The 16,643-nt window shown below is 36.0% G+C and overlaps 1 protein-coding gene across 1 annotated transcript in view; it reads left to right on the top strand.

Moving 5' to 3' along the window:
* The window catches only part of RBM41 (RNA binding motif protein 41), a 93,739-nt gene that overhangs the window by 73,691 nt on the left and 3,405 nt on the right, over positions 1 to 16,643 (top strand). The window contains exon 6 of the mRNA XM_008156320.3: positions 15,784 to 15,931. Coding sequence (XP_008154542.2) covers positions 15,784 to 15,931 — 148 coding nt within the window. The remainder of the gene's footprint in view (positions 1 to 15,783; positions 15,932 to 16,643) is intronic.

The raw sequence follows: 16,643 nt of genomic DNA, 5'->3' as shown, positions 1-16,643 counted from the left end.
GAGAAACAAAGATAACAGTAGCATTGGATTTCTCATCAGAAACCATGCAAACAAGAAGACAGTGGTGTGAAATTTTTAATATTTAAAGTATTGGGGGGAGGGAACCCCACCTACCTAGTGTTCTGTATCTAGCAAAAGTATCCTTCAAAAGTGAATGAAAAATAAAGATTTTATCAGACAAACAAAAACAGGGAATTTGTTGCCAGTAAACCTGCCTTGCAAGAAAAAAATTTATGTTCTTCAGAGAGAAGGAAAATGATACAGGTTAGAAAATCAGATCCCTATAAAGAAAGGAAGAGCATAAAAATGGAATATCTAAAGGTAAAATTTTTTATTTTTTATTTTAAGTGATTAAAAGATAACTGTTCAAAATAATAATAGCATGGTGTTAGGTAATTATAGCATATAGATAAGTGAAATGAATGGCAAGAATGTTATAAGGTATAGGAAGGAGGAATTAGTATTTAGTATACATAAGGTATGTGCACTACCTGTGAACTGGTATAGTGTTAATTGAGAGTGGACTTAGATTAGTTGTAAATCTATATTGCAAACTCTAGGGCAACCACTAAAAATTATAAATAGAAGTCTAATTTGTATGCTACTAGATGGGTAAAAATGGAATCATATAAAATGATACTCATTTTCTACAATCTTTCCCAGAAAATAGAAGCAAAGAGAACATTTTCTGATTCATTTTATGAGGACCAGCATTATCGTTAATACCAAAACCAGATGAAGATATTACAATTTTAAAAAATAATAATTACAGACAAGTCTCTCTCATGAGCATAGATATAAAAATCATAAATATTAGGAAAGTCATAATAGTTGATTGAGATACTTTTATTTAAAAATTAAAATATTAGGAAATGAAATCCAACACTATATCAAAAGAATTCTATATTATGAACAAGTAGGATTTATTCCAGGTATCCAAGGCTGGTTCAACAGTTGAAACTCAGTTAATATAATATACCACATCAACAGACTAAAGAAAAATAATCATGTTATTATTTCAATTGCTGTAGAAAAAATACTTGGCAAAATTCAATACCCATTAATGAAAAAAATCTCTCAGCAAACTAGGAATAGAGAGGAACATCCTCAACTTGGAAAAGAATATCTACAAACCCTACAGCTAACATCATACTCAATGGTAAGAAACTGGATGTGTTCCCCTTTGATCAGAAATATGGAATAGATATCTCCTCTTCCTACTTTTTAAAATATTCTATGGAAATGCTGGCTAGTAAAATAAAATAAGAAAAGGAAATAAAAAGCACACATATTGGAAAGGAAAATATAAAACTGTCTTTGTTCATAGATGATATGTATATCTAAATTGAAAATCCCAAACAATAAACCTAAAACAACTTCTGTAACTAATAAGTATAGTGTACTTGGAGGATACAAGGTTTATATATAAAAGTCTATTGTTTTCCTGTAAACCAAGAAATGAATCATTGATATCGAAATACAAACAACACTATTTACAATAGCACCAAATATAGTGAAATAATTAGGTATAAATCTAACAAAATTTGTACAGGATCTATATGCAGAAAATTACAAAACCCTGCTGAAAAATTAAAGATCTAAATAAGCCCAGCTGGTGTGGTTCAATGGATTGAGCATCATCCCATGGACCAAGAGGTTCCCTGTTTGATTCCCAATAAGGGCACATGCCCAGTTCACTGGCTTGATCCCCAGGAGGGGGTGTGCAGAAGGCAGCCTATTGATGTTTCTCTCTCACTGATGTTTCTATCTCCCTCTCTCTTCCTCTCTATCTAAAAACCAATAAAAACATAGATTTTTAAAAAGATCTAAATAAATGCAGAGATGTCCTGTGTTTGTGGATTGGACAACTTAATATTGTTAAGATGTCAGTTTTCCCAAATTGATATGTAGATCTTGCAATCTCACCAAAATCCCAGCAAGCTATTTAGTGGATGTAGATACATTGATCCTAAGTTTCTAGGAAATGAAAGGGTCCAGAATATCTAATACAGTACTGAAGAACAACAAAGTTGAAGAACTGACACTACTCAACTTTAAGACTTACTGTAATCAAGTAATCCAGTGTAGGTGAAAAAAAAATACATAGATCAGTTGGGCAGAATAAAGACTACAGACATACCAGACTCACACTAATATAGTGAACTGATCTTTGACAAGGGAACAAAGGCAATTAAATAGAGGAAGGATAGTCTTTTCATCAAATTGTGCTGCAACTACTGGATATCAGCATTTAAAAAAATGAATCTAGACACAGATTTTGCAATCTTCAAAAAAATTAACTCTATAAAATAGATTGTAGATACAAATATAAAACAATACCATAAAACTTCTAGAAGAAAACAGGAGAAAAATCTAAGTGGCCTTGTGTTTGGTGATGTATTTATAGATGCAACCAAAAACATGATTTATGAGAGAAAAAGTTTGATAAATCAGACTTAATTAAAAATATAAACTTCTACTATGTGAAAGATACTTTTAAGAGAAAAAAAATGTGCCACAGACTGGAAGAAAATATTCTCAAAACATGTGTCTAGTAAAGGACGTGTATCCAAAATATAAAAAGAACTGCTAAAACTCAACAGTAATAAGATGAACTACCCAATTAAAAACGGGCAAAGGAACAGACATCTCCCAAAAAGAAGGTATTTACATGTCAAATAAGCATATACAAAGGAGCTCACCATCATTTGTCAGCAGGAAACTGCAAAATAAAACAATAATGAGATGCCATTATACACCTATTAGAATGGCTAAAAATCACAATAAAATTGACAGTACCAAATGCTATTGAGGATGCTAAGCAACAGGCACTCTTGTTCATTGCTGGTGAGAATACAAAATAACACAATCTCTTTGGAAGTTAGTTTGACAGCCTCTGACAAAGCGAAACATTGTTTTACCATATGATCCAGTAATTGCGCTTCTAGTTATTTACTGCAATTGATTTGAAAACCTATATTTATACAAAACCCAGCATGTGAATGTTCATAGCAGTTTTATTCATAATTACCAAAAACTTGCAATCAAGATGTTCTTCTGTTTCCATTCACCTGTGCTACATCTATACAATGGAATATAACTCAGCAATTAAAAGAAATGAGCTGTCAAACTATAATAAGACATAGAGGGACTGTAAATGCATTTTAATACGTGAAAGAAGGCAATATGAAAAGACTGCATATTGTATGATTCCAGTTATATGACATTTTTAGTAGACACAAAACTATAGCAACAGTAAATGATTGATGATTGCCAGGAGTTTGGGGGACATGGGGGAGAGAGGAATAGATGAAGTACAGAGACAGAGGATTTTTAGGGCAGTAAAATTATTCTGTATGATAATGTAATAGTGGATACAAGACATTCATTTGTCAAAACCCATAATACTACACAGCACAAAGAATGACCTTTGATGTATACAAATATTTTTAAAATCATTTAGGAGGTTAGAGAACCTCAGGAAAAAAATGCAGATTGTGACAAGAGAATCTGTTACAAATATATTAAGCTATGGGGGAAAGGGTGCTGGCCTAAGTATCTTTGGAAATGTGTGGAATGTGGAAGCAACAGAGAGGTAAACAGAACAGTACATAATCCCTGTACCCTAGATGATAAGATTTTGTAACATGAGGGTACAGGTTAACAATTCTTATATTGATATACATGTATAATGAAATGGAGCAATTAAGTAAATGAATGGTAGATGGTGGGAGCCAGGTTTCTCACCCTTGGAATTTATAGATAAGCAAAGGGAGAAAACTAAAATGATCCATGTTGCCCTAACTGGTTTGGCTCAGTGGACAGAGCGTCGGCCTGTGGACTGAAGGATCCCAGGATCAATTCTGGTCAAGGGCATGTACCTTGGTTGCGGGCACATCCCCAGTAGGGAGTGTGCAGGAGGCAGCTGATCGATGTTTCTCATCGATGTTTCTAACTCTCTATCCCTCTCCCTTCCTCTCTGTAAAAAATCAATAAAATATATTTTAAAATAAATAAATTAATTAAAAAATAAAATGATCCATGTGGTAATGGTTTATAGTTGCAGACATCAGTATGAACTCATGTTTAACTTAATATATGGATGATTACATATAGAATTATTTATAGATAAATGTATATGCACAGGTTAGCATTAAATGTAATTTTTTCTGTCAGCTGAGAGGATCTAAATGAAGTGATACTCCAGTAGTAATAAGCATGTTCAGCACCCAGGTCTTTGTTTTTAAATACCATTCTTTAATAAAAGTAACCAGGGCTCCTTAGAAAAATGGCTGATTCTAGTACTGGGGATAGGAAATACACAAGATGAGCCCTGGGCATTTTGAAGTGCCAGAAAATAAGGAAGTGCTAAAAATAGCAACATAAAAACATTGTCAAAGAAGAACAGGAGCCAACTGAAAGTTTCCCATGACCCAAGCTGGAACAATTTCTGTAATAAACTAAGTAAATTAGTATTGGACTGTATCCCAAAGTATAGAATGAATATCTATGAGTCCATACTGATAATAAATAGAACTGTTAAGTTGATAAATTGAAGAGAAGAGACAAAAATCCCATGCAGAAAAATTCTTAAAAATTTTGTAATTGCTCCACCTCAAGGAGTGGAGTGCATAACTCCCCACTAATTCGTTTTGAGCTACTTATAGTGACTTCTTTCCAAAGAGTACAGTATGGGAAGGCAGGAAAAAAATATCATTACAGAATAGAAACCTAAAACTGCCTCAGCCAGGTTATCAAGGCCAACATCAACAGTCATAAATCATATTGATAGTGTGTAGGTATGCTTGCAAGATGATCAAAATTGTACTTTTCGTCTGTGATCTTTTTCCTAATAATCCATAACCCCAATCTAACCATGAGAAAAACACCAGAAAAATTATAGTAGTGGGCCATCCTACAAAGTACCTCATCAATTTTCCTTAAAGCTGTAAAGATCATTAAAAACAAAGTCTGACTAACTGCCACAGCCAAGAGGAGCCTGAAGACACATGAAAACGAAATGTACTGCAGTATCCTGGATGGGATCCTGGAACCGAAAAAGAACATTAAGGAAAAACTAAGGAAATCTAAATAAATATGGACTTCAAATGATAATGTATCAATATTTATTTGTTTTAACAATGTGCCATAGTAATGTACAATAATAACAGGGGAAACTGGGTGTGGGGTATATGGGAACTCTTTGTACTAGCTTCTCAGTTTTTTTGTAAATGTGTAAGTGTTTCTGTTCTAAAAAATAAACTATTTTTTAAAAAATTTAAACAGGTAGCTGAAAAAGAATGTATATAGTATAATACCATTTATATAAAGTTTTAAAAATACAAAACAATACCATGTATTGCAGAGGAATACCAGAGGCTCATTCTCTATTATCACTTGGAGTTTGTTTTTCTGTTTCCCAGAAATGTTTATCTTGTCTTCGAACCTAGCTGTATCTTTGTGTTTATCTTTTTATATATGCATATATATGAATATATATGTATTTTGTAGATATGTACATATGTACATACCTGTGTGTGTATATGTATGTACGTATGTATGTATGTATGTTTTTGGAGCAGAGAAGATGCAGCCAAGCAAGAAGTGACCGAGCCACCTCGACCAGAAGTCATCTTAATTTTTAAAAAGTGTTCATATCAAAGGGAGCAATCTTAGTGTGGATCTTTTCTACTTGGTGAGAAACTTGCCATATATTTCACATACCCCTTTCTATGGTCATTTAACTTTTTTAAAGCTTGTTTTAAAATATATTTTTATTAATTTCAGAGAGGAAGGGAGAGGGAGAGAGATAGAAACATCAATGAGATAGAATCATTGATTGGTTGCCTCCTGCACATGCTACACCCGGGATCGAGCTCGCAACTCAGGCATGTGCCCTGATCAGGAATCGAACCATGACCTCCTCTCCTGGTTTATAGGTCGACGCTCAAATACTGAGCCATGCTGGCTGGGCTAGTCAATTAATTTTATGATGTTTTCATGATAAGTATTTCAGAACCAAAACTCTAGATCACCTAAAATTACTTCAGTGAACCACAAATCAATTATTCTATGTCCTTGTCCAAGATAAAAGTATAATTAAATGCTAAATATGTGGATATTCAGCTTCTAAAGACTTTGAGAAATACAAAAAAATCTGCTTGTTACAATATTTAATATATTTATTCATACATTTCAGTGGTTAAGTAATTTAAGTGGGCTCTATTTTCTAGCTCTTTGCTTTTGCTGCTCCTGTCTGAATTATTCTCAAGGTCCTTCAAAATACTATAGGATATAACTTATGCTAGTAAATATAGAGATCTCTTTTTTTCTCTCCACCTTTTTTTGATTTTAATAAAATACACATAACCTGAGATCTACCATCTTAACAAGATTTTAAGTGTACATTACTGTATTCTTAACTGTAGGCACAATGCTGTACAACAGATCTCTAGAACTTAGTCATCTTGCATGACTGAACTTTATATCCGATGAACAATAACTCCTCCTTTTCCTCTTCCCACAGCCACTGGCAACCAACATTCTAGTTTCTGCTTTGATGAGTTTGACTACTGCAGATGCCACAAGTGATATCATGCAGTATTATCCTGTTGTGACTGGCTTATTGCACTTAGCATAATGCCCTCAAAATTCATTCATGTGTATGACAAGATTTCCTTTTTCTGACTGAATAATATTCCACATTTTCTTTATCCATCCATGATGGCCATTTAGGTTATTTCCATCTCTTGGCTATTGTGAACAGTGCTGCAATGAACATGTGAATTCAGATATCTCTTAGAGATCCTGATTTTAATTCTTTTGAATAAGTACCCAGAAGTAGCATTGCTGGATCTTATGGTAGTTCCAGTTTTAATTTTTTTAGGAACCTCCATACTGTTCTCTACAGAGGCTGCACCATTTTATATTTCTACCAACAATGCACAAGGGTTCCAATTTCTTTACATCCTCATCAACACATACTTTCTGCATGTGTTCTTTGAGGAAATGTATATTTTGCCCATTTTTAAAAATCGAGTTGTCTTTTTGCTATTGAGTTGTAGGAGTTTCTTATATATTTTAGATATTAGCCTCTAATCAGATAGATGGTTTCCATATATTTTCTCCCATTCTGTAGGTTGCCTTTTCACTTTGCTATTTCCTTTGCTGTGCAGAAGCATTTTGATTAATGCAGTCTCACTTTATTTTTGCTTTTGTTGCCTATGCTTCTAATGTACTATCCAAGAAATCAGGGTCATGGATCTTTCCCTCTAGGTTTTCTTGGGAGTTTTAGAGTTTCGGTTCTTATGTTTAATCCATTTTGAGTTGATTTTTCTGTATGAGAGTCCAATTTTATTCTTTTATATATGGACTAGAGGCCCGGTGCACAAAATTTGTGCACGGAGGGGGGTTGTCCCTCAGCCCAGCCTGTACCCTCTCCAATCTGGGACCCCTCGAGGGATTGTCCGATTGCCCACTGGGATCGGGCCTAAACAGGCAGTCAGACATCCCTCTCACAATCCAAGACTGCTGGTTCCCAACTGCTTGCCTGCCTGCCTTCCTGATTGCCCCTAACCGCTTCTGCCTGCCAGCCTGATCACCCCCTAACCACTCCGCTGCCAGCCTGTTTTCCCCCAACTTCCCTCCTCTGCCAGCCTGGTCACCCCTAACTGCCCTCTCCTGCAGGGTTGATCACCTCCAACTGCCCTCCCTTGCAGGCCTGGTCCCTCTCAACTGCCCTCCCTTTCAGGCCTGGTCCTTCTCAACTGCCCTCCCTTGCAGGCCGGGTGCCTCCCAACTGCCCTCTCCTGCTGGCCATCTTGTGGTGGCCATCTTGTGTCCACATGGGGGCAGTATCTTTGACCACATGGGGGCAGCTATATTGTGTGTTGCAGTGATGATCAATCTGCATATTACTCTTTTATTAGATAGGATAGAGGCCTGGTACAGGGGTGGGGGCCAGCTGGTTTGCCCTGAAGGGTATCCCTGATCAGGGTGGGGTTCCCTTGGGGTGTGGGGTGGCCTGAGCGAGGGGCCTGTGGTGGTTTGCAGGCCAGCCGCATCCCCTGGCAACCCAAGCGGAGGCCCTGGTATCTGGAATTTATTTTCCTTCTACAATTGAAACTTTGTAGCCTGGAGCGGAGCCAAGGCTGAGGCTCCCTCCGCGGCCGGCAGCCATTTCTGTTGGGGTTATAATTGAAACTTTATTGCCTTAACCAGGGTGTGCGGAAAGCTTTGCTTCCCCTGTTGCCAGGAGCAAGCCTGGCCTGCTCTCTCAAGCTCCATTCTGCTGCCATTTCTGTTTGAATTTGTTTACCTTCTATAATTGAAACTTTGTAGCTTGAGTGGAGGCTTAGGCCTGGCAAGGGCAGGCAGAAAGCTTGGCTTCCTCTGTTACCTAGGAAACCTTGCTCTCTGTGGCTGTAGCCATCTTGGTTGGGTTAATTTGCATACTCACTCTGATTGGATGGTGGGCGTGGCTTGTGGGTGTTTTGGAGGTATGGTCACTTTGCATATTTGTCTATTATTGGGTAGGATGTCAGTGTTTCCCAACACCAGTTGTTGAAGGGACTGTCCTTTCTCCATTGTGTTTCTTGCCCTCCCCCCTTGTCAACCAGTTGACTATACTAGTATACTTGTGGATTTATTTCTGGGCTCTCTATTCTGTTCCATTGGTCAATATCTCTGCTTTTATGCCAGTATCATACTGTTTTGGTAGATTTGTATATGTTTTGAAATGAAAAAGTGTGAGGCATCCAGTTTTCATTTCTCAGGATTGCTTTGGCTATTTGGGGTTTCTTGTAGTTCCATATGACTTTTAGGATTTTTTTCCCTATTTCTATAAAAATACTGTTGGGGTTTTGATAAGAATTGCATTAATCTATAGATCATTTTGGGTAGTGTGGACATTTTACCAATATTGTCATTCAGTCCATGGAAGCATTTATTTCAGTCTTTAATTTCTTTGAGCAATGTTTCATGATTTTTAATGTACAAGTCCTTCATCTCTTTCGTTACTTTCTTTTTTAAATCGATATATGATTGACATACAAAAAAGCTGTACATAGTTAATGTATGCATCTTGATGAGTTTAAAGATAAATATACACTGTGAAACTGTCACCATATACAGTGCCCTAAACTTAGCCATCACCTCCAGGATTTCTTCCCTTCCTCTTTTTTCTTTTGATAACATTACTAGTAAACATAAAATCTAGTCTCTTAACAAATTTTTAAGTATCCAATACAATATTGTTAACTATATGCATTATGCTGTACTCTAGTTCTGTAGGACTTACTCATCTTGCATAAGTGAAACTATCTACCCATTGATGAAAACCTTTCTAATGATCCCAGCCCCTGGTAAATACAATTCTACTCTCTACATCTATCACTTTGACTATTTTCGATTCCTGATATAATTGGGATCATATAGTATTAGTTCTTCTGTGTCTGGTTTATTTCATTTAGCATGTCTTCCAAGTTCATATATGTTGTAGCGAATGATAAGATTTATTTATTTTTTAAGGCTGAATAATATTCTGTTGTATTAATACACCATATTTACTTTATTCATCTGTCAGTGGATATTTAGGTTGTTTTCATGTCTTTGTTATTGTGAATAATGCTGCAGTGAACAAGGGAATGCAGATATTTCTTCCCGATTCTGATTGCAGTTCTTTTGGGTATGAAAACCCAGAAGTGGGATTGCTGGATTATATGGTGGTTATATTTTTATTTTTGAGTAACCTCCATACTGTTTTCCATAGTGGTTGTACCAATTTACATTCCTACCAACAGTGTACAAGGGTTAACATTTCTTCACATCCTCACCAACACTTTTGTTTTTACGATAGTAGCCGTTGTTGCTGGCATGAGATGATATCCCATTGAAGTTTTGATTTGCATTTCTCTGATGATTAGTGATGCTGAGCATCCTTTCATATACCTATTGGCAATTTGTATGTCTTTTTCGAAGAAATGCCTATTTAGGACTTTTGCCCATTTTTAAAATTGGGGGGGTTTAAGTTCTAGGATACCCTTATATAGAGATATTAACCTTTTATCAGATATATGATTTGCAAATATATTTACTCATTTCCATAGGTTGCCTTTTCACTTTGCTGATTGTTTCCTTTGCTGTACAGGTTTTTTATTGATATAATCCTATTTGGGTTTTTTTGCTTTTGTTCCTTGTGCTTTTAATGTCATATTCAAGAAATCATTGCCAAGGTCAATAAGCTTTTTCCATGTGTTTTCTCCTGGGAGTTTTAGAGTTTCAGGTCTTATTTTCAAGTCTTTAATCCATTTTGAATTATTTTTTTCGTCTATGGTATATAAGCACCCGATTTCATTATTTTACACTGGATATACAGTTTTCCGAACACCATTTATTGAGGAGACTATTATTTCGCTATTGTGTATCCTTGCCCCCCTTGTTGAAGATCAATTTACCATAAATGTGTGGTTTATTTCTGGGCTCTCTATTCTGTTATACTGGTCAGTATGTCTTTTTTTTAAATATATTTTTATTGATGTCAGAGAGGAAGGGAAAGGGAGAGAGATAGAAACATCAATGATGAGAAATAATCATGGATCAGCTGCCTCCTGCATGCCCGCCCCCCCCCACCCCCTGCCCCACAGGGGATCAAGCCCACAACCCTGGGCATGTGCCTTGACCAGGAATCGAACCGTGACCTGAGTCATAGGTTGACACTCAACCACTGAGCCATGCCGACTGGGCAATATGTATTTTTTAAATATATTTTTATTGATTTCAGAGAGGAAGGGAGAGAGAGAGAGAGATAGAAACATCAGTAATGAGAGAGAATCATTGATCAGCTGCCTCCTACATGCCCCCTACTGGGGATCAAGCCTGCAACCCGGTCATGTGCCCTTGACGGGAATTGAACCCAGAACCCTCTGTCTGCAGGCCAACGCTCTATCCAATGAGCCAAACCAGCTAAGGCTCAATATGTCTTTTTTATGCCAGTACAATACTGTTTTGATAACTGTCATTTGAAATCAGGAAATGCAATGGCTCCTGATTTGTTCTTTTTAATAGTGCTTTATCTACTTAGGGTTTCTTGTGGTTCCATATGAATTTTAGGATTTTTTTTACATAAATTGCCATTGGGACTTTCGTAAGAATTGCATTAAAATCTGTAGATAGCTTTGGATAGTTTAGACATTTTGACAATGTTAATATTTCCAGTCCATGAGTATGGAATATCTTTTCATCTATATGTATTTGTTTCTGTGTTTTGTTTTTTTCAATTTTTTCCTCAGTATTAATTAGTTTTCTGTTTATTAGCCTTTCAGCTCCCTGGTTAACTTTATTTCTAAGTATATTATTCTTTTTGATGCTTATGTAAATGGAATTATTTTCTTGATTTCCTTTTCAGACCATTTATTGTTTTAAAAAATGCATCAAACCCTGACAGATTTGGCTCAGTGGATAGAGCGTCGGCCTGCAGACTGAAGGGTCCCAGGTTCGATTCTGGTCAAGGGCATGTACCTTGGTTGCGGGCACATCCCCAGTAGGGAGTGTGCAGGAGGCAGCTGGTCGATGTTTCTCTCTCATCGATGTTTCTGACTCTCTATCCCTCTCCCTTCCTCTCTGTGAAAAATCAATAAAATATATTTTTAAAAATAAATAAAATTAAAAATGCATCAAATTTTTGTATGTTGATTTTGTATCCTGCAACTTGACTGAATTTATTACTTTTAACAGTTTTATTATGAAGTCTTTAGGGTTTTCCACATATGGGATCATGTCATACAGAGATGATTTTACTTCTTCACTTCTAATTTGGTTGCCTTTTATTTTATTCTTGTCTAATTGCTCTCACTAGGACTTCTAGTACTACTATGTTGAATAGAAGTGAGAAGAGTGGGCATCCTTGCCTTGTTTCTAATCTTTGAGGATCAGATTTAAGTTTTTCACTGCTGAGTAAGAGGTTTGCTGTGGCCTTTTCATATATGGCCTTTATTGTGTTAAGGTAAATTCCTTCTATTCCTAATTAATTGAGCATTTTTATCATGGAATTTGTCAGTGCTTTTTCTGCATCAATTAATATGATCATGTGATTTTTATTCCTCATTCTGTTAATGTGGTGTGTCACAATTATTGATTTTCATGTGTTGAACCATCCTTATGTTCCAGAGATAAACACCCCTTGGTCATGGTGTAAAACCCTTGTAATGTGCTTTTGAATCCAGTTTACTAATTTTATGTTGAGGATTTTTGCATCTGTATTGATCAGGGATATTGTCCTGTAGGTTTCTTTTCTTGTAATATCTTTTTCTGCTTTTGGTATCAGGATAATGCTGGACTCATAAAATTAGTTTGGAATTGTTTCCTCCTCTTTGATATTTTGGAAGAGTTGGAGAAGGATTGGCATTAGTTCTTTAAGTGTTTGATAGAGTTCACCCATGAAGCTATCTAGTTCTGGTGCTTTCTTTGTTGGGAGGTTTTTGATTACTGATTCAATCTCATTACTAGTTATAAATCTGTTCACATTTTCTATTTCTATATAATTTAGTCTTAGTGTAGGTTGTATGTTTCCAGGAACTTATAGTATTATCTTCCAGTTTAATCAATGTGTTGGCAAAGAATTGTTCATAGTAATCTTTTATAATCCTTTTTATTTATATGGCATTAGTTGTAATGTGTCCTCTTTCATTTCTGATTTTATTTGAGTCTTTTTTATTCTTAGTACTGTTAAAGGTAGTCAATTTTGTTGATTTAAAAAAAAAAAAAACTAGCTCTTGTCTTGATCAGTTTGGCTCAGTGGATAGAGCATCAGGCCATGAACTGAAGGATCCCAAGTTCGATTCTGATCTAAGAGCATGTACCTTGGTTGCAGGCTCAATCCCCAGTAGGGGGTGTGTAGGAGGCAACTAATCGTTTCTCTCTCATCAGTGTTTCTAACTCTCTATCCATCTCCCTTCCTCTCTGTAAAATCAATAAAATATATTTTTTAAATAAATAAATATGTTTTTTAAAAAACTAACTCTTGCCTGGCCAGTGTTGCTCAGTGGCTGAACGTCAACACAGGAACCAAGAGGTCACCAGTTTGATTCCTGGTCAGGGCATATGCCTGGGTTGCAGGCTTAATTCCCAGTAGGAAGCGTGCAGGAGGCAGCCAATGGATGACGTTTCTCATTGATGTTTCTGTCTCTATCCCTCTCCCTTCTTCTCTCTCTAAAAATCAATAAAACATTTTTAAAAGAATATTCTCTTTTTTAAAAATTAACTTAATTTAGTTGATTTTTAAAAATTGTTTTTGTAATCTATGTTTTATTTATTTCTGCTCTAAACTTTATTATTTTTTTCTGCTAACTTGGGGCTTAGTTCTTTCTCTAATTTCTTTAGGTATGAAGTTGTTCATTTGAGGCTTTGCTTCTTTTTTAATATAGGCATTTGTCACTATAAACTTCCCTCTTAGTACTGCTCTTGCTACATATCACATTTTATATTGTGGTTTCATTTTTTAATCTCAAGATATTTTCTTTTTTTATATGTGTGTGTGTGTGTGTGTATTGATTTCAGAGAGGAAGGGAGAGGGAGAGATAGAAACATCAATGATGAGAGAGAAACATTGATTGGTTGCCTCCTGCACACCCCACACTGGGGATAGAGCCCACAACCTGTGCATGTGCTCTGCCTGGAATCGAACCATGACGTCCTGGTTCATAGGTCAATGCTCAACCACTGAACCATACAGGCTGGGCTTTCTCAAGATATTTTCTAATTTTACTTTAAAATTTTTCTTTTACATATTAGTTAATCAAGAGTAATTTATTGAGCCCTCGTTGGTTTGGCTTAGTGGATAGAGCCTCGGCCTGTGGACTGAAGGGTCCCAGGTTCGATTCCGGTCAAGGGCACAAGCCCGAGTTGCTGGCTCTATCCCCAGTAGGGGAATGCAGGAGGCAGCTGATCAATGATTCTCTCTCCCAATCCCTTCTTCTCTGAGGTCAATGAAAATATATTTTTTATAAAGTAATTTATTGAATTTGCACGTATTTGTGAATTTTCTAGTTTTCCTCCTGCTATTGAAAGCAAGATATTGAAATCTAATAGTATTGTGTTGCTATTTTCTGTCTTCAGTTCTCTCAATGTTTGCTTCATATATTTAAGTGTTCTGAATGTTGGGTGCATATATATTTATAATTGTTATATCTTCCTGATGCATTGACCCTGTTAGCATATAATGTCCTTTTTTGTCTCTTACGACGGTTTTGACTTAAAGTCTATTTTTTTCTGATATCCCTGCTCTTTTGGTTACCATTTGCATGAATATTTTTTTCTATCCTTCCAATTTTCAGCCTATATGTGACCTTAAATCTAAAGGGAGTTTCTTTTAGATAGCATACATTGATCTTGTTTTTTATTCATTTGGCCACTGTATGTGTTTGACAAAGGAGTTAAACCCATTTACATGTAATTATTGATAGGGAAGGACTCCCTATTGCCATTTATTAGTTGTTTTCTGTCTTGTAACTCTTTTATCCCTCTTTTTTTCTCTTAATGTCTACCTTATTGTTTCATTGATTTTTGTTGTTGTTGTTGTAGTGATATGCGTTTTCCTCTCTCATTTTCTTTTGTGTATCTTCTGTAGGTATTTTCTTTAAGCTTACAGTCCGGGCTTACTTAAACTTTTAACAAGTTTCTTAGAGTTATAACAATCTATTATAAGCCAATAAGAATTTAACTTGGATCACGTTAAAGAGCTTTTTAAAATTTTCTTGAATATATAGAATAGTGTCTCTTATTTCTCTGAGGGTATTCGTGATAATTTTTGAAGATTTTTTTTTTCTTTGCATGGTCTCAGTTTTCTCCTATTTGCTTTCTTTTCTGTTTGTTTGTTCTGTTCTCCGTCTTTCACGTTAGAGTCTTTCCTCAGATGACTGATGATCCATACTCATATTTATGAGTAGGAGCCAAAAACAGATTAGAAGCTTTGAGTACATGAGTGGTTCTTATTGACTTTGAGCTTCACTTTAAAGTCATCTGGCTGGTCCATTTGTTAGAGAAATTCCCCATCCCAAATTAGTATTTTTAGATCTTTCCTCTTGGGGCTAGTCAAATTCTTCAGAGAGGACACAAACCACTGCTTGGGAGGGTACTACCAGCAATGTAGGAGCCAAATAGGGGAAACTGTCTGGGGTATCCTCAGTATTCAATATTAAGTATTTATATTAATTATCTTGCTTTCAGAAACAGTATTCACACCTTCAACTGTATCTAGCATTCCCCATATTCAGAGAATAAACCTCCAATATTCACCAGGATTGGGAGTGGCCTTTACCCAGTAGCATTATTGTAAGTGGGGGAGGGAGGTGGGATATTTTAAAGTCTAGTTGGTTTTTAAACAGCTTTCAACCAAACACCTTATTTTAACCCCGCCTTTACATCCATCTCCAGAGATACCTAAAACTATCAAATATCTGAACTGTTTGAGAATTCTTAGGTGTAGATTGGGTTGGTTTTGGCTTTCCCCACTGCTAATTGAAGATTCAATTTTCTTGAGTATGCTTATCCAAGCTTCCAGCTTCCAGAATATAGTTGCTATTGCTTCTTTTCCTTGTTTTTCCTAACCTTGCAGAGTTGTGTGTGTTTTTTAATCCTACAGTTTTTGAGATTTTTCTAGAGAGAGTGAAATTAGATGCATGTGTTCAATCCACCATCTTTATCTAAAGCTAATGAATTCTAACCACAATGAAATAGTTGCCTTATTTCCCTTATGTGATATTTTTGTTGATCTTCAATTTATATTAGGTGTTATACCTGAAGAACCTTAGCCCTCGGGTGACCGAAAGAGATCTTGTATCATTGTTCGCTCGGTTCCAGGAGAAAAAAGGACCTCCAATTCAATTCCGAATGATGACTGGACGAATGAGGGGGCAAGCTTTTATCACCTTTCCCAGTAAGTAGCTTTATCTGAATAATTACTCAGTTGTAGCATCAGCATTAGAGACTATGTATACCCTTTCTAATTTAGATACAATCCTTTGATTTACCTGTAACACATGAGAAGCATGTGCTTAAATAAGCACATGGGAAGAATGGAAGAGAATTAAGCAAAATGTTTTCAATATTCCTTTGTCCTGCCTTCTGTGCTTCCTCTCGTCCATTGACTGTGCATGACCACCTTACTCCGTTGTCTTCAATTTTCCCCGGTCTTGAAACTTTCTTCTCACTTTATCAAAATTAATTTTACCTTTTTTAAAAAATATTTTTATTGATTTCAGAGAAGAAGGAAGAGGGAGAGAGATATAGAAACATCAATGATGAGAATCATTGATTGGCTGCCTCCTGCACACCCCCAACTGGGGATCGAACCTGCAACCTGGGCATGTGCCCTTGACTGGAATCAAACCCGGGACCCTTCAGTCTGCAGGCCAATGCTCTATCCACTGAGCCAAACCTGCCAGGGCAAAATTAACTTTACCTTTAAAAAATTTATTTTACCCTTGCTAACAATAATGTTTGTAGTCCATTATAATTATGTTACTTTTTGGATTCTGATCAGAACACACTTGCTTAATGCCCTATTCCTTTAGGATTAAAAAACTGTAAGGTAATATGCTAATTCACTAGTACTTCATAATTAGGGGATGATGGTATATTCTTATAAC

This window comes from Eptesicus fuscus, chromosome 1 (genome assembly GCF_027574615.1).
Source record: "Eptesicus fuscus isolate TK198812 chromosome 1, DD_ASM_mEF_20220401, whole genome shotgun sequence".
Classification (NCBI taxonomy): domain Eukaryota; kingdom Metazoa; phylum Chordata; class Mammalia; order Chiroptera; family Vespertilionidae; genus Eptesicus; species Eptesicus fuscus.
Note: the sequence above shows the minus strand (reverse complement) of the source record. Positions and strands in the feature narration are given on the sequence as shown.